General features: G+C 43.9%; 1 protein-coding gene across 1 annotated transcript in view; it reads right to left on the bottom strand.

The window, feature by feature from the left end:
* The window catches only part of ttn.2 (titin, tandem duplicate 2), a 195,375-nt gene that overhangs the window by 159,413 nt on the left and 17,145 nt on the right, over positions 1–18,817 (bottom strand). Inside the window, exons 17-41 of the mRNA XM_054786449.1 lie at positions 17,990–18,132; positions 17,760–17,908; positions 17,452–17,679; positions 17,060–17,301; positions 16,694–16,926; positions 16,448–16,612; positions 16,193–16,361; positions 14,426–16,122; positions 14,071–14,352; positions 13,721–13,987; positions 12,931–13,203; positions 12,590–12,853; positions 12,213–12,473; positions 11,848–12,108; positions 11,491–11,754; positions 11,142–11,402; positions 10,237–10,497; positions 9,886–10,146; positions 6,660–6,804; positions 6,410–6,578; positions 6,040–6,271; positions 5,647–5,931; positions 5,444–5,569; positions 5,062–5,250; positions 2,181–2,231 (exon numbers count right to left, since the gene is read on the bottom strand). Of these exons, the coding sequence (XP_054642424.1) occupies positions 2,181–2,231; positions 5,062–5,250; positions 5,444–5,569; positions 5,647–5,931; positions 6,040–6,271; positions 6,410–6,578; positions 6,660–6,804; positions 9,886–10,146; positions 10,237–10,497; positions 11,142–11,402; positions 11,491–11,754; positions 11,848–12,108; positions 12,213–12,473; positions 12,590–12,853; positions 12,931–13,203; positions 13,721–13,987; positions 14,071–14,352; positions 14,426–16,122; positions 16,193–16,361; positions 16,448–16,612; positions 16,694–16,926; positions 17,060–17,301; positions 17,452–17,679; positions 17,760–17,908; positions 17,990–18,132 (6,878 nt within the window). The remainder of the gene's footprint in view (positions 1–2,180; positions 2,232–5,061; positions 5,251–5,443; positions 5,570–5,646; positions 5,932–6,039; positions 6,272–6,409; positions 6,579–6,659; positions 6,805–9,885; positions 10,147–10,236; positions 10,498–11,141; positions 11,403–11,490; positions 11,755–11,847; positions 12,109–12,212; positions 12,474–12,589; positions 12,854–12,930; positions 13,204–13,720; positions 13,988–14,070; positions 14,353–14,425; positions 16,123–16,192; positions 16,362–16,447; positions 16,613–16,693; positions 16,927–17,059; positions 17,302–17,451; positions 17,680–17,759; positions 17,909–17,989; positions 18,133–18,817) is intronic.

Genomic DNA, 18,817 nt, shown 5'->3' with positions numbered 1-18,817 from the left:
CCACATTGTCAAAACATTCTCCTTTTTCAACTTCAAATGTTTCTGAGATTTCTGTCTGAGTCTGACTTTCTGGCATTACCACATCAACCAGCTCACCTCTCATAATCTGAATGGCTCTGGTTCTGGACTGAGGCTCAAATGAATGTCTCACACGTGGCTCAGAAGTCTCCTTGCTCACACACGGGCTCTGAATCTCTCCAAAATCAAATGTTTTTTTAAAATGCTGTACATCAGGAAGCAATGCCGGCTTGACCTTGAGTCGCTCCATGTAATCTGCATAGCTGGACTCACTGGCTACTGACTCTGACTCAAACTCAGAGGAAGACATGGTCGAGATAGAAAGCCTCTTCTTTTGCCTGACAGCTCTTTGTAGAGTGGTGAGTTTAGTTCTTACCTCATTATGAAGACTCTCAGTGTCACTAAACCTTTCACTGTATCGATCGCTACAGCGGTCGCTCAACTTGTCACTGAAGCGAGCCCCAGTGCCCCGGTCACAGTAAATGTCACTAAATCTGTCATTAAAGCGATCAGATCTGTCAAACATTGGGGGAGGAGAGGGGGCACGCTCCGAGGCCGTCTCTAGATGCTTAGGCTCTTTGTGAGAGTCCTCCTTACATGAAAAGGAACTTGAATGAAAGTAGACGGTACGCACCAAAGCATTCTTTGACCAAGCACGCCCCCGATGGACCTTTGACATCTTGTCAAACGGAGATCCGACATACCTGAGGTCCACCCTAAACTTCCTGTCCTTCCTCTGCTCGGCCAGAGTGTCCATGCTTTCGTGTGCCTTGGCAGAGCGGCGGATAAAGCCGAGGTAGTTTGCCGACTGCTCTTCCCTCAGTGATACCAAAAGTGATGCTGTGGACTCCGCAGAGCCTTCTGTGTTTATTGCCATGACCTTGTAACTGCCAGAGTCCTTTTCTTTAACACTATCGATAATCAAGTTGCTTGTATGTATGTGCATTGCACTTTCAGTGCAGATCCTACGCCTATGTTCTTTGGGAATTGACCGATTATTATGAAACCACAGAATAGTTGGCAGAGGGCAAGCGACCAGTTTACACTTAAACACAACAGGGTCCCCCTCCAGGACTGACTGGAACTTGACTTTCTTGGTGAAAGAAGGTTTGATGTTTTCTGTCCAGGAGCTGATGGAGGAGGTTCTGCTGGGGCAGCGGTTGGCTGACACCATGCCATGGTCCAGGAAGTCCTCTGTGTCTGAGAATGCTCCTCGAAGCTGCGGAGCAGTGCTGAGCATGTCCTTGCTGTGGTGAAAAAACAGTTCTGTGGAGAAAATAGATCATTTTGTCAGAACTCAGCCTGTGGGGTTAAAACTGAGAAAAGTATATGTATGACTTTTTAATGGAAATATTAAATGCATGCAGTCACAATGCCAGAAGAAATAATTCCACTCACCATATTTGTTCGAATAAACGCAAGACTTGATTCTTTTTATTAGAAACCTGCAGGAAGTTTTGATCCTTCTTCTGTGGAAATTTCTTAAAAACAAATTATTATATAAAATGGTTTACAAAACATAATTCCAAGATGGGCTGCTAATAATCAATTATTTACCATATAATTGTAGTGCCTTTCTGTTTGAATACTTCTTACCTGACTTGCAGACACGAGAATAAACGCCCTTTCTAGTCCTTACATAAGAGGAATGATGTGTCAACAGCAAAACATAGCAGATGAAGCGGTAAATTTGGTGAGAAGGCGTTTATTCGAACTAATATAGTTTACTGGCGTTGTTATGATTGCAAACCACAGGAGTCACATCCTCGTTATCTGCAAGCCAGTATAAGAAATATTTATTATTTAGATAATGATTTATTATTTAGATTATTTAGAAAGTGCACATCAGAGACCTGCGAAAGACACAACCTCAAACATTTCTAGCCAAAGATCTGAAGAACCCTCATGCCAAAATAAAAGTGGATGCAGATGTCTAAAAGTGGTACAAGCAATTGGTGCTCGTCTGCAGGGAACCATGACACATCATGATGACATGCAAATTCCTGTGTGATTGGACAGAACATTTCAACTTAATGGCCAACTTTCAAACTCTGCCAGCCATCTGCGATGCTGCCTGAAAACGCATCCCCACCAACAGACCACTTTCAGAGTGAGAGACCAATTCAGCAAGCATCTGTGACAGATATTGAGGTGCACCTTACCTTTGACCTCCTGCTCAATAGTGGCTTCGATCTGCTCTCTCACATGACTCACTGTGGACAAAAGAGACCCAAATTCAGATTCAGTCTTCACACTTATAGGAAACATGATTTCTCCCCATGTTGCCATTGTGTCATGTCATCATTTTATGGAAAAAAAGAACCTGTTGCTGTCTCAGGCTAATGTGAAATGTGAGCTTTGAATACTTTACAGTGTTTTGAGGCAAAGAGCTGAGGACAGGTTCTTATTTTCCCCAATTTCCAAGGATGTTTGTATATGAACGAGTAAAAAAATAATAAAAGAGGACACAAGAAAGTGATGTGAAGCTCATGCACGCTTTTCCTGCAAGGGAGAAGGGAAACACGGTGAAGGACAGTGAAGAGGTGAGTTTGTCCCTGTGGGGGAGGAGGGTGAACAAAAAAGGGATTAGAGGTTGTTTCCAAACACAAGTTAAAAAAGAACTAGACTAAGGCTGCGTTCGTACATGTGGTTCGGTTCTCTGGTGCAAGACAAATTAAATAAACACACACGTTGGGCACTTTTGTGCGGGATTCGCCTCGCATTCACATTGGTGTTTTTGTCTTCAGACCAAAGGCTGCGCAGTAACGACCATATGCATAAAGTAAGAACATGACTGGGCAGGAACGAAACTCAAATTTTCCAAACCAACAATCTGGATTGAATAGGTCAAATATTATGGCTGTGAAATGATTAAAATGCTCAATCCGATTAATTACAGTTTTCAAATCAATTAATCATGATTAATCATGATATGCAACTATGTCTGAAATAAACCCAAATTTTCCTGTATTTTAGTAACAGAAAGATTAATGACAGGACATGATTATATATATTTGGATGTATTAACAGCTACAAATTTAAATGTAGCTAAAAGATACCACATGTCTGAAAATGGATTTGCCTAACAGTAGTCTCTTTAATAGTAGCCGACCATTTGAATCGCACTTTAAACGTGTTATTATGAAGGGTTGCGTTCAAAGACACCGCGTAATTTAAGTAGAATTCACATGTTTTGAGTGTATTTTATCTCATTTCCCAGCATACTTAAATGCAGCAAATTGTACTTCTGAATTAAGAGTCACGAAGAATGTATTATCATATGTGAACAGCGCCTGGCAAGCAAGGAGACCATGGTGATAGTTTGGAGGTGTTCATGGTTTGTGTGCGTTATATGAACCAATAAGTGAGTTTAATGATTATGTTTACCATCAAAAGTAAGTTACTTTAAGTGTTAGTTTATTTAGAGCACACATACACAGATAATAAAGATGTGATGTTCTGACTTTGGAGTGTCTGAATGCACCTTGCAGGAGGAAGGTGTGTTCCTCAGAGGGACAGAGAAACATTTTTGCAAGTTGGATATACAGTACATATATGGTGCTGGAATTACGCTGCTGTTGATGTGTTGTGGTCAGAATAAAGTCATAAAAGATCGTCAGACTCTGTGTAAATATGGGACACTACACTGTGCCTCCATCTGCCATTATAACAGAGAGGTGTGGTTTGCCTTGATGCACATGCGTTAATTAATTCATTAATGTTAATGGAATTCATTAAATAATGTACATACGGTCATTAATGCGTTATTTTTGACAGCCCTAAAAAAAAATCAATTTTGCTATTTTTACCAGCTCATCTTTCACAAGCGTCTAAAATATACTGTACTTTTATAGAGCACCCTTCCTGTGCCCCACCTGACAGTGGATGCATCAGTGAAGCACTCTGTCACACGCATCACACGGAAGGAGAGAGTGACAAAGCGAGAGAGACAGCGCTTCCAACGCATTTCCTTTTATATATTTGTGATTGTGATTTCATCGTGCTTTTTGCTGTAATTTTAATGCCAGTCTGTGTTTTTGGTCCATGTAGCGCTCACATCTGACCTCTAGTAAACTGCACCAGAGTTATCTTCCAAGCGGACCAATACGCCATCTCTCTGCCTGTTTGGCGCGCAGCAAGGTTCAGATGATTGTATTCACTCCTGACCAAACGAACCGCCAAGCAAAGCAAACGCACCAGGGTTCGTTTTAGTCAAAACCAAACCAAAGTGTGAACTTCCAAAGAGTAACAGGCATCTCAAGTCCAAAGTGGGCAAGTGACACCAGGACTTCACCCAGTGTTTTTTTCCTTGGTTGGCCTTTGCTAAAAAAATGAAGGAGAAACTACTTTCTTTGGTAGCGCCACCTTGCCTGACGATACTTAAAAACCATGTTAAATTAACAGATTGATGATTTTAATGATTAATTGATGACAGACGTGCTCGGTTTGGGGACAACAAAATGCAGCTGGAGGAGAGTGAAGGGATCTTGCAGCAGCCAACTTTTCTGGAATTTACCTTCTAATTCTTCTGCATTGGAGATGACCAGCATGGCTGAGCAGGCGGCCTCTCCCACGGGATTGGCCGCCCTGCAGGTGTATTGGCCCGCATGCTCAAGGAAAGCGTCCACTATGATGAGGGTGGCGGTGCTCGTCACCTCGTCATAATGGAACACCACGTTCTTGGTGGGATGAATTGGCTGCCGGTTGTGGAACCAGCTTATCTCCAGCATGGGTGTGCCGGACAGACATGCGTGAAAGCGGGCCACCTCCCCGTGCAGCACTGAGCAGCTTGTGATCGGGCGGATGAAAATTGGCTTTTGGCTAGTGGCGGGTTGTTGACTGTTGAGTGTAGTGGAGACATGCCACTCGGTGGGAGTGTCCAGTAATTGTTTTTGTCCTGAAAGGAAGCATGTTAGTTGATCTTAACGCCAGCGTTGGCAAGCTTTTGTTGATTTCCACATGACAAACCTGCCCTGTGACCTTGATTGTTCATGCTTTACCATCATTTCAATTTGAAAATTTCAAATTTTTAAAAATGTTTACCGTCCAGCGTGAGGGTGGCCGAGCTGGATGCAGTTCCGCCATTGTTGCTGGCCACACACATGTACTCGCCCTCATCCTCCGGGTAAACTCTGGCGATCTCCAACTGACAACTGTCATCAAACTGAGACATCCGGAAGAAGTCTGACTGTTTGATCTCCTTTTCCTTGTGGAACCAGCTGATCTTCACATCTGGACAAGTAAAGATGCCGAGATCATTAATATTTAGATGACAAGATAATGACTGAAAGAACACTGAAAATCGTGTCTTCACGGTATTAACAGCTACCATACAATGTATTGGCGCTGACTGTCATTTTCAATGACAGCATCTCTGAGCCCTGACTGAGGAATTTGTCTTTTTAGTGATGGTTGTGTTTCATACCATCTCCTCGAATTCTGCACTGGAAGCGAGCTGGTTCTCCCTCATGAGTGGAAGTGCTGGCAATGGGTGAGATGAGTACAGGTGGGGCAACAGAAGCAGCAGAGTCTGGAGAAACCACTTCCAACACTGCGACACAAACACAAGCTGAATACACATTATGTCTTAAGTGGACCAGTTATCGGTTCAGGGACGAAGCAGTCTACCTTCCACGTTGAGCGTAGCAGTACTGGTGGCGACGCCATAGTCGTTTTTGGCCTCACATGTATAGATGGCTGCATCCTCTGGGAAGACCTCGATCAGCAGCAGGGTGTGCTCGTTGGCATCATGAAGGAACTTGCACTTGAAGCCCGGAGACAGCGCTTGCGAGTTCTTGTACCAGAAGACCTGAGGCTGAGGAACGCCGCTCACCTGCACAGAGAAGCGAGCCGGCTTGCCTGCCTCCACTGACTGGGCCTCCATATGGCGGAGGATTTGAGGCGGTTCCGGGACTGGACCATACAGAGAAAAACAGGTTTAGTGACCAGGAAAGGAGAAAACTTTACTTGAGAGAGCTTTACAGTTTTTAACCTTGACATACAGAATCTTCCTGGACTTACTGTTAACTCTCAGGTTGATTGTACTTCTGTTCTTGCCGGCAATGAAGGTGTACTCGCCAGTGTCGCTCCTGTAGGTTTCAGAGATGGTGAGACGGTGGAGCTTCCTAATGGCGACATAGCTGAACCGCTCCTCTGCTGAGAACTGAATCTCCACGCCGTTCCTCAGCCACCGCCCTTCCACGTCATCCTCATTAACCTCAAATTCAAAAGTTGCTCTGTGTTTCTCCAGAACCTGCAGGAGAGACCGGCAGGGTTATTGTTTGTTGGTGTCTTCCAGTAAACTCTAACCTGACTGTTATCAGAAACTATGTAATTGTTTGCCAGGAGTGTGACAATAAAATGTCTATTAAATAACAATGTGAAAACTCACCGTGACTACTCGTTCAGCTGGCTCAGAGATGCGGATGTCTCGACCTTCCACAGTGAGCTGAGCCTTTGACACACTCGAGCCGGCCACCACCGAAAACTCTCCAGCATCTGATATGCGTACAGTCTGGATCATGAGCCGGTGAACATACTTCTCTGCCGTCACGACATACCTGCAGAGAGCACAGAAGGGCCTTCAGCTCCAAATCTTTAGATCCTTCAGTTGTTCAACATCTGCACTGACAGCACCGTACCTTTCCTCTGACACATCCAGCTCCTGACCGTCCTTCATCCAAATAACTTGGATGTTTGGCTCAGACACCTCACATTCAAATATTGCCTTCTTCTTCTCTGTGATCTTTATGTCTTTGATCTTCTTGGTGAACTCAATTACACGAGCTGGACGCAGGAAATAGATTCAGTGGTCAGCACAAGCGAGTCTCCATGGAGAGAAAACTAACTGGCCTGGAGGTTCAACCTCAAATGCAGCAATGTTATTTGGTTTAGATGATGTCTAGCCATCCAAAATAAGACTATAGCCTTTTCTGTATCGTTTGAATTGTTTTTAAAAATTATATACAGTAGTTATCATGTGTGATATGTGGTTTTAAAGGGTCCCTAACATGATTTATCAACTTTGCTTAAATATGTTGTTTGTAATTATGTTCTACATTGTTTGATTTTTTAAAGCGAACGGTAAATTCGAAAAAATTACATTTATAGTACCTGGTGCCACCTGTACTCCGGTTTCCTCCCACATTCCAAAAACATGCATGTTAGGTTGGTTAATTGGAGACTCTAAATTGTCCATAGGTATGAATGTGAGTGTGAATGGTTGTTTGCCTATATGTGCCCTGTGATTGGCTGGTGACCAGTCCAGGGTGTACCACGGCTCTCGCCTGAAGTCAGCTGGGATAGGCTCCAGCATACCCGCGACACTAGTGAGGATGAGCGGCATAGAAGATGGATGGATGGATGGGCGCCACCCATGATGAACAAGCTGTCGCAGTTCAGCCTCATTCCGAAAGCGAAGTCATCGGGGTAACACTTCTCAGCTAAAGCAGAGTAAACAAATGCTTCTCGAGCTACAGTATATCGTCGACTTGGTTCAGTATGTTTTTTATCAAAATAGTAGTCATGGGAAAATGTTTTGCTGCTCGATGTTCACAGTGATACTGTAAGTTTGTTTTCTTTTCCAAAAGAGGAAGGTTTAAGACAAAAATTGTCAAAGCAATTGTCGAACAAGAGACAAATGGAAGCCCACCTTGATTTCTGTTCTCTGCAGTCTTCATTTCACTGATGACCGCTTTGAAGGAACACCTTTACAAGAAGCATTTGGTTTGAAAGTACTGTATAAACGCATTTTGAAAAAGGATGATATTCCGGCGGGACTCAGGAAAAAAAACAGACAAGAACGACCACTACATCAAAGTTTCCACAGAACAGAGTAAGTCATGTCTTGTTTACATAATGTCTTCTAAACACTATTCCAAAATAGCGACAAGGCTGCAAAGTATTATACATGTTATGTAAACATCTTTTGGCAGTGATACTGTGGCTGACGGCAGTGGCGGCAAAATATACAATAAAAAAAGTCTATAAAGACCTCTTTGCACTCATTAAGAGTCCATGTTCTGCAAGTTCTGTTTCATCTCCAAATGTTTCTCCATTCTTTTCTCCTTGAAAACTACTGACACATCGTTAAAATATAATATAATCACTGTAAACATCCTCTGTCTCGTACACTGCTATGTTTGTTTACCAGAGTGACAGTACTCTAATTGCGTCACCTCCCGAAATGAGACGCAACAGCAAGAGCTAGCTCGTCATGGATTGTGCCATGAACTATAAAATTTACAGTTCGCTTTCAAAAATTTAACAATGTAAAAATTATTACAAACAACATATAACGTATTTAAGGAAAGTTGATGAATCATGTCTTGGTCCCTTCAAAGATACAGCTTGTGGTTGATTCATGACTTAATGTGCCATACAAAAATATTCACCTCTCTTGTTTTAGCCTTGTATTGCTTTTATAAATGAAATCATGGTCAATGTAATTTGGCTTTTTGACAAGAATTTGAAAAAAAGCTCCTTTCCTTTCAAATGAAAACAGATTTTTATAAACTGGTGTCAATTACAAATATATAATCTAGAATATCAAATATAATGTCTCCCACTTTAAAGTGATTGACCTAATTCAACAGAGATCCAGCTAGCTGATGCTTGCAGTGCCACAGTTAGTGAAATAGAGCTAATCTGAGTACACTTAGTCTCTGGTTTATTAGCACTTATGTTACAATTACAACATGAAGACAAAAGAACAGTCCAAGAAACTCACAGAAACTATAATTGAAAGGTGTAGGCCATGAGATGGCTACAAGAAGATTTCCAACTCATTGGTCATCTCATGGAGTTCAGTTGAATCCACAATTAGGAAATGAAAGGATATGGCACTTTTCTAAATCTGCCTAGATCTGGCTGTCCTCACAAAAAAGTGCTTGGGCATGAAGAAGACTGGTGAAGGAGACCACCAAGACGCTACGACCACTCTGAAGGAGTTAAGGGCTTTAGCGGCCCAGATGGGAGAGACTGTACATGCAACAACTGTCCAAGACAAAGTTGTATGAAAGAGTGCTTAAGAGAACGCTACTGTCAAAAAAAGCTCACATGAAATCTCGCCTGGAATTTTCTCGAAGAAAGAAGAAGGTTCTTTGATCTGAGACAAAAATTTAGCTTTTTGGTCATCAGACTAAACGCTATTTGGCAAACACCAAACACTGCACATCCCCACAAACGCACCATCTCCACCGTGAAGCATGGTGATGGCAAGATCATGTTGTTGATTCTCACTAGCAGACACTGGAAGACTTGTCAAGGTAGAGTGGAACATGATATGATATGCAGAAAAATATCAGAAAGACAATGACCCCAAGCATACAGCTAAAGCCACACAAAACACTGGTTCAAAGACAACAAAGTAAATGTTCTAGAGAGGCCAAGTCAAAGCTTAGACAACAGTCCAATGGAGAATTTGCGGCTGGACAGAAAAGAGCTGTTCACACCCTATCCTCGAGCAACCTAACCTGAGCAACCTGAAAGCTGTTTTGCAAGGAGGAATGGCAAAAAAATGCCTACTTGTGCCAGCCTCACTCAGACATAGCCACACAGATTCATATATTTTAAATTAATTTACACCATTGTGCAAATTCTTGTCAAAAAAGCCAAATTACATTAAACATGATTTCATTTATAACACAATTAAATGCTGAAACATCCAAGGGGGGTGAATAATTTTGCAAGGCACTGTACTTTGATTGTTAAATGTTATAGATCTTTCTTTACTTTTCAAATGGAGAAATGCGAATTTGTCTCGGAGGTGTTTGGGGTTTTCTGGCGTTCACAAAGTGTTTCTCTGTATTTATTGTTGAAACTTTCTAATGTCATAATGGATCATGTTGTGCTTTTTACTGAACTCACCTTCGACAAACAAGTTGGCAGCGCTGGCAGCAGAGCCAGCCACAAATTGATACTCTCCTCCATCCCCAAAGTGAACATTACGAATGGTTAGCGAGTGCGTGAGCTGCCGGCTTCGGACTTGGCATCTGTCCGACGACTTGATCTCAACGCCATTCTTCAGCCATTTGTAGGTGATGCCCTCATAGTTGACGGTGACCTCAAAGGTAATGGTGTCTCGCTCCTGAGCGTTGAGGTCCTTCAGCATGGAGGTGATCAAGACGGCTAGACAAGATTGAAAAAATCTAGTCAATTATTGTGTGTGTGAACTGGGAACAGACCCTGTGGACAATGTTGAAACAATTTTGGTCTTACGGCTGACGGTGAGTGTGGCAGACACTCGGTCATTCCCGCACACAAATGTGTACTCGGCTGAGTCATTCCTGCTGGTGTTCATGATCTTCAGCTGGTGGAGTTTTCCCTGGACCACGATCCTGAACTTCTCGCTCATCTCAATCTCCACACCGTCCTTCAGCCAGGTGGAGGGGACGTTGAAGTGAGACACTTCACATTCAAAGGTGGCCACTTGTGTCTCAGCCACTTCCACACTTTTCAAGGGTCTAGTCACGCGAAGAGCTGAAAAGATGTTTCAAGAGATGAACACTAAATACAAAGTGCAATACTGTAATGTTTGATTAGATTGACTGGATACGGTAGCCTTTTGATGATTTCACTACAAGACAACCGTAGCCCAAAATACTATAATGTCACTTTATATTGTCATACAGTGTAACCTCTAATGTGGAATGCCCCTTAGGCAGTCCAAATTGGAATTTTAAAAAATTGTCTTTAAAGTTGCATAAAACTTCACAGTATAAGCATAGCATCACACAAGTCGTCAGTGTACATCAAGAGAGCTCAGTTCAGTGAGCATCAAATAACTGACTGCACGTATTGAACTTTTTCTTGCACCACTTCTTCCAAAAGAAAGATCATCATAAACAAGAGTTGTTAAGAGAAGGTGATATGACAAAACATATGCATCCATCCATCAATGCATTTTTCTATGCCGCTTATCTTCACTAGGGTCGCAGGTATGCTGGAGCCTATCCCAGCTGACTTTGGGCGAGAGGCAGGGTACACCCTGGACTGGTCGCCAGCCAATTGCAGGACCAAAAATATCTATAGGACTTAAGTAACATACATTTTTTTCTCCAGGAATGGATTGATAGGAGATTCTACTCCACTCACATGTAACATTTGATAAATGTGTTGCGTACCTTCGACGGTAAGTGTGGCGCTGCACTGCAAGTGCCCAACCAATGCCGTGTACTCTCCTTCACTGCTGCTGTCCACGTTCTGGAGGACCAGTTTGTGAGCTTTGCGCTCCGAGAGGATCTTACATGTGTCACTGGACTTCAGCTCCACTCCTTTATGCATCCACCTGACCGGGATGTTGTCATGTGATAGACTCATCTCAAAGGAGATGGTACCGTCTAGCAGAGATGTTACATCCTTGATCTTCTTCACAATCTTGATGGCTGCAAGGACAAAAGAGAGTCAAAACTGACAAATAGGCAGAAGGAGATTTGAAGCTGAACTGGAGATTTGAAAGACATTCTCACTTACTCTCAACGTTTAGTCGTGCGTTGGCGGTCAGTTTTCCCAGTTTGAAGGAGTAAACGGTCTCATCCTGCGTGTTGCAGTTCTTGACCTTCAGCGTATGGACCGTGCCCTCAGAAGTGATTTCATACTTGTCGCTGTTGTGCAGCTCCACACCGTTCCTGACCCACTGAGCTCCTTTAACATCAATGTGGGTGAGCTCCAGTGTGAACACCGCCTCCTGTGTTTCTGTCACAGTCTGGTTCCTGAGAGTTTTCTTTATCTTCACCGCTGTGCAACGAAAGACAGGAGAGCATAAATTCAGGATGATTTTTACTGCCTGTGTCAGCAGATGCGTTGACTCGTCAAGACCAAAGAACCTACCCTCCACCCTGAGGTTGGCGGAGGTTTTAGAGTTGGCCACTTGGTAGGTGTACTCGGCCACATCTTGAGGTCGCGTGATGACGATGACGAGACGTCGGACAGCTCCCTTTACCTCACTCACCACATTGTCGTTGAAGTCCACTGGCTGACCTTCCTTCAACCATTTGCCCTCAGCGTTAGCATTGGCAACTTCACACTCCAATTCTGCAGTCTGTGACTCAGCTACAGTCACATCTTGCAAGGGACGGGTGATGGCGCCACCTGGTGGAAACACAACAAAGCCGTATGTTCACAGACCTATGCTAGGCGGTTCTGAACTATCTAGTAGAGAAAAGCTGATGCTGATGACGGACGCTAAAACTTACCAGAGACAGTGAGATTAGCGCTGGAAGTTTTTTCACCGGCATGGAAGGTGTACTGTCCCTCCTCGTCCTTCATGGTGTCGATGACAGTCAGAGAGTGAGCCTTGTCTTTAGACTCCATCCTGTATTTGGGTCCAGGCTTAAGCTGTTGGTTCCTGAAGGTCCAGACTGGATCGATACCATCATGAGAAATTTCAACGTCAAAGGTGACGTTTTGAGACTCGGAGCACACTTTGTCCTCCATGTGTTTCACAATGTGAACCTCTGTGGAAAACCAAAGTGTAATAATAACATGAGCCTAAATAGTATTACCTTCACACAGTATATAATGAGCAAACCAAACACAATAACAATTACAATAAAAAATCAGTCTGTCTTACGTTCCACAGTCAGACTACAGCTGGTGGAGACCTTCCCAACCACCAGCTTGTAGTGTCCTTCATCCGAGGCAAAAGTTCTGTTAAACACAAGTCGCTGCTTGGCTCCTTTTGCCACCATTTGGATCCTGTCACTGGCCATCATGGGTTTGTCGTTGTGATACCATTTGACTGAACCAACATCTTGAGCAGAGATCTTAGTTTCCAAAACAGACTTGGTGCCTTCAATGGAAGTCACATCTTTTAGGGGCACCACAATGTCAATGGCTGCAAAGACAAACAAAATGATGATGACAAAAAATATCCACGCACAGACGAGTAGGGTTCATGGAGAATCCTCTTACTCTGAACAATGAGTTTGCACGAGGTGGTGATGTACTGGGAGGGGACCGAAAAGGAATATGAAGCTGCATCTTCCCGACTGATGTTCTCCACCAGAAGTTTGTGGACAGCTTTGTCAATGACGATGTGGATACGGTCAGAGGCAGAGATGGCTTGGCCGTTCTTCATCCAGGTTCCCTCAACATTCTCCTGAGAGAACTTGACCTCCAGCTGAGCAATGTCACCTTCACAGACCGTGAGGTCGCTCAACGGCTGGATCAACGTCACTGGGCGCACTGGAGACAGAATCCTTGTGAGAACCAATTCTACTTCGACCATTGATGGCTAAATGACAATGATCCTGTTCTTGCTTGACATGCAGCAATTATCAACAAAATGTGCACCGCCACTTTGAGACATTCAATGTATGTCCCATCCATCCATCTATTTTCTATACTGCATGTCGTCACTGGGAAGACGGGTATGCTGGTGCCTATCTAAGCTGATTTCAGGCGAGAAGCAGGGTATACCCTTATTATTATTGTACGTTACAGAGACATTCTTATGAAAGATGTGCACATACATTCAAAAAAATATTTTTTGAACAAAGTGTCTTGTTTGTATCAAATATTATCTTCTGTTCTATCTAATCAAATGAAGTTGTTATACTCTCTAAAATGACTGTCTTTTCGTCTCATCTTGCTCAGAAACATGCAATCTAGGACAACATAAATCCAACCAGTCAATTTGCAAGCATCTTTCTAACATTACTTCTGACCTAACACTGGCTACCCAGAGTCAGCAGATTCTTACATTTCATCTTTAGTGAGGCGCTGGTCCTCAGTTCTCCACATACAAAGGTGTACTTCCCCTGGTCTTCCTTCTTGACGTCCTTCACAGTCAGGGTTTGTCTTCCCCGTCGGGAGGAGATGACATGTTTACCGCTGGGAGACAGCTCCTTGTCTCCAAAGAACCAGCAGCCCTCAGCATCCTCACGAGACAACTCAACCTCAAACTCTCCAGAGTAGGTCTCTGGAACTTCAATGCTCTCCAGGTTTTTGATGAGCTCTAGAGCAGCACCTGAATCCGATGACATCAACAAACTATTATCAAACCATATGTTCAAAATACAGTCAAGAAAATATAGTAGTAGTTAAGGTTACCTTCAACATAAAGCCTTGCATTTGTGTAGACGCTCTCATCCTCTGCAATCACGCAGGTGTACTCTGCATCATCCCTCATGTCGATCATCAACACAGACAGGAAGTGGACCTTCCTATCAGAGTGCATTCTATATTTGTCACCAGAGAAGATCTCCAAGTTGTTCTTCAGCCATTTCACTTTGACAAATGGTTCGCTGGTTTCACACTCAAAGGTCACCATGGTGTCCTTCTCACGGGCGCTTGCATCCTCCAGGTTTTGGGTAAAGCTAACAGCTGCCTTTGCTGCAAAAAGAAAATGAAGTATCATCAAAATGATAAAAACTGAAGAATGCTTCGAGGGACAGTATGCTAATACCTTGCACCAGCAAAAAGGCGTGGCTTGAGGCCTCTCCAGCGATGTTCACAGCTTTGACCATGATGCTGGCAGAATCATCAGGGGTGACGTCTCGGATCACAAGCTCACACAAATGGTCTTCTGGCCAGTACCAGTAGATGCGGTCAGACTTCTCCAGTTCAATACCATTTTTGAACCACTGACACTCAGGCTCTGGTCTGCCCACAACTCGAAGTCGGAAACGAACCTCGTCCATTGGAGCAACGGTCTTGCTTGCGATGCGTTCTAGAATCTTGGGAGCTTCCATGCTGGGGGAGAGCTGGATCCTCTCAGGTTTGATGGTGGGGATGGTCACTGTCCCCTGCTCCTCCATTTTCTTCCTCTCAGCCTCTTCTTTCTCTTTCAGGTGATGAAGCAGCTCATCCTTAGTCTTCTTCAACAAATCCTCATAGGAGTCATCCCTCTTCCGAGACTTAAATTCCACCGCAGAAATTGACTCATAAAAGCCTTCTTCTGTTCTGCGCTTGAACTTGCTCTTCAGTTCCTCTGACTCCTCTGAGGTTTTCTCATGAACAATTCTCTGTGTCTTCCTCAGTTTGACAACTTCTCTGTCTTGTGTGACCTCAACAGGTTGGTCCACCTTCACAACACCAAAACCAATTCGGCCAGACTCATGTGGAGGTTCTGCTACCTTGGGTTCTGGAGCACGACGTAGGACAGCTCTAAAGTCCTCTCTCTGTGTGACTTCTAGCTTCACAATGTGCTCTGTTGTACCCAAAGGGTTATCTGCAACCACCCTGACCTCCCCTGAATCATAGGACTTGATGTCAACAATCTCCAAGTAGTAAATACCATCATAACGAAGTCTGTATCGCTTGCTCTTGCGGATAAGTTGTCCATTGAGGTACCAGTTAACTTTGGGTGCAGGGTAACCGGTCACTCTGCAGCGGAATCGAGCAATGTCACCTTCCAGCACTCTTGCTGGCTCGGGAAGTAGGACAATTTCGGGTTTGGTCTTTTCAGATTCCTCATCAGTGCTGACTCCAGCAGGTCCTCCCTCATGAGCTATGCGCTCAATCTCATCAATTCTGTGAGCTCCCTTCCTTCCTTCAGGAAGCTGGCTTTCCTCGACAAGACCCTTTTCATCCTTGACAATCAGGGTGGCCGAGGTCTGGTCCACTCCAAACTTGTTAGTGGCTCTGCAGGTGATGACACCACTGTCTCTCGCATAAGCTACTTCATAGTCAAGACTGCAATAGCCGAATTCATTCACCATGCGTAGCCTGTTAGCTGCTGCCAGGGGTTTGCCATCATGAAGCCACTCCACCACCATGGTGGGGTCACCAATAGGAGTCAGCCTGCACTCAAAATGAGCGGGGCCAAACTTCTTCATTCGAATGGAGGTCAGTTTCTTCTTAAATTGGGGTTTCTGCTGCTTCTCTTTATCGTAAAGATCTCCCTCCTCCCACTGCTCTTGGCCATAACGGAGATGAAGAGGCTCCAGCTCAGGAGCGGCAATCTCTTTGGCCTTGTAGGTTCCTTTGGTAATAATGAGCTTCCTCTCTGTTTGCGGTGCAGTAAAGTCCACCTCCACATTCACTCTGCAGCGGGTGGTGTCCCTGCCAGCCTTGTTGATCGCTGTGGCTGTGTACCAAGCACTGTCTGATCCTGAAGCAGATGGGATCTGGAATTTGGCATCTCCCTTAGTGCCATCAATCCTAAGAAATCACATTAATTAGGATGACCTCACCTCATTGACATGATTAGAGTGTGTTTACAGATACATACTTGATATGTGGGTGCTTGTGTGGGCTTATGATGTCACTGTTTTTCAGCCAGACAATGTCAGGCACTGGGTTTCCAATAGCTCTAACTGCCAATTCAACCAGGGTTCCCTGTTTTACTGTTATGTTCCTTAGCTTCTGAACAAAGTGAGGCCTTGTCAGGCTTTCTCGTGCTGAAAAAGGAGACACAACAAAGGTCAGGTCAAACTCACAACTAATCTGTTAGAGGACAGAAAGTTGGCCTGTGCGGGACGCCTACCTTCAACAGTAAGGGTCACAGAGATGGAGGTTCGTCCTGCTCGGTTCTGAGCAACAACTGTCCACTCACCAGAGTCTTGGGGCATTGCAGGGACAATAATCAGGGACTGAACGCCATCCTCCTTAATTACTATCTTGTGTGTATAGTCATTGACCACTTGTTGTCCTGCAAACGAAAGTGTGAAATGCTTTTACTCATTACTCGTGCTATTAATCAGGAAAGGTTTTTGTGGAATGTTCCACTCACCATTGTGAAACCAGTATGTGTCAGGCATGGGTCTGCCAACGACCTTCAGGTCAAATCTGGCAGTTTGCCCCTCGGAGCATTTTAGCGAAGTCGGCTTCATGACAAAGACGGGTTTGTAGAGTCTTTCTAGCTGAGCCTCGTCTGTGTCGTCCAACCGTCGGGCAGGAGAACGTCCAGGAGAACGACTTGGAGAACGCCCCGGTGAACGGCTCAGAGAGCGTGGAGATGTGGATCTAAAACCAAGTTTTAAAAATACACTCTTAGAATAATTCCCTGGAGGTCATCAAACAAAAACACAAACAAAACATCCTCTCTGAAAATTTCAAAATGTCATCTCATGGAATTTTAAAGAATTGTCTAACGTACTGAATCCTCTGCATGGCTGGCTGTGGCGTGTATCTCTGAGGTGACACTGTTCCAGAAGGCTCCACGTAGAGCTTCCCAGAGCTGACGGCGTTACCCTTCATATTGGCGGCAAAGGCGGTGTACACACCCTCATCCTCTGGTAGAACCACTGGCAGGCGCAGACTTGCGCGTCCATCCTGAAGAACCTCCACTTGGTATCGTCCACCAGGTTGAATGCGCTGACCATCTTTGTACCAAGCAATCTGCCAGGAACCAGAAAAGGACTTTATACTACATACTTTGATATGAAACCAAGCTCAGTTATTAATAAAGATAGTTATTAATAAAGAATAACAATCTGATGAAACATTTTTCTCTCTCAATCCTGGCGTTAACTGCTTTAAGCTATTTACCTTTGGCAACGGCATTCCTGCCATTTTGCAGTGGAAAGTAACGCCCATTCCCTCCATGATCCGATAGTTTTTAACTGGTGTATCAAAGGTGGACTGCACTGCCTCCTCATCTGAGGCAGTCACCATCAGTTCCCCATCCTCTGCCACCAGTTCTCTATAGCTAATCCTCATGATGCGGAGCTCAATCTCCTGGATGATCCGCTCTTCAAATGCTGAAATGAAGAATTCCTGGGAAAAAAAACACAAGCTCACCTTCTGCTGAAACTTCAAAAAACAGGCCAAGAGACTCATGAATGCTTGTTAAATACCGTTTCGGAGACAAAGCTCATTGATGTTCCTCTCTTGTGTTCCAGTTCGTACTGACTCACAGTCACAGACGGCTCCTCAACCACCGTCGTTGTCGTCACTTCAGTTTTATAGGTCACGTCAAGCTGCTTCATGTGGGCTTCGTACGCCTCTGTGGGTGTAGCGCAGGACGTACAGTTTTCAACAAAGTTTTCTTAAGTATATTCCTGAAGTCCTGAGACAGAGCCATTACCTTCCTCCAGCAGGCTGATGGAGGCTAAGGCTTCCCCATGTGAGTTCCTGGCTAAAATGGAATATTCTCCAGCATCATCAGCAAACGTCATGGAGATCTCCAGTCTGCATTCACCAGTCTCTCTCTTGTAGGTCACTTTATATCTAAAAGGGAAGACATGTTTGGTGGTCTATCAATATGAGATGAGGCATCAAATAAAACTTAATACAACTAAATAAATAAATCAACAAATACTGTATATATAAAATAATAATAAATAAAATAAAACTAAGACCTTCAGATTGTAAATTCACTGTATTGTATTGTTAGCTGGCTTGATAACAGCAGGATTTTGGCTAAAATTGTACACCAACTCAACCATAATACCAGTGAATTCAGGAGTGGTTTGAAATGTTTTAATTAATACATGCTTGCGAATGCTTGCGAAGTGTTACAAAAGGTATGTTAAAAGTTGTTGTCGTTTACTGTGGCTAATGTTCAAGGGATAGTTCGGATTTTTGGACATGAAGTTATAGGACATCCCCATCAGCAGTGTACTATATCAACAGTGACTTACCCCCTCACAAGTGAGGGGTACACACGAATGGAGAGGCGTGTCCCTGCGCCTCTCCATTCGTGTGTATGTATCTTCATCCGCGACGGAGAGCCGCAGCCATCTTGTTTACGTGTGTTCCAAGAAGATGCGAGCGTCTTCATCACATACACATGAATGGAGAGGCGACAGTGCGCAGGCGATTTGTGAGGTCTGATTTTTTTGAGGAGGCATTTTTATCATGCAAATGTATTACTCTTTTGAACGCATATTGTTTTGAGGAGCCAAACTCTTTA

This window comes from Dunckerocampus dactyliophorus, chromosome 9, assembly GCF_027744805.1.
Source record: "Dunckerocampus dactyliophorus isolate RoL2022-P2 chromosome 9, RoL_Ddac_1.1, whole genome shotgun sequence".
Lineage (NCBI taxonomy): Eukaryota > Metazoa > Chordata > Actinopteri > Syngnathiformes > Syngnathidae > Dunckerocampus > Dunckerocampus dactyliophorus.
The sequence above is the reverse complement of the archived record's forward strand: the minus strand, read 5'-3'. Positions and strand labels throughout refer to the sequence as shown.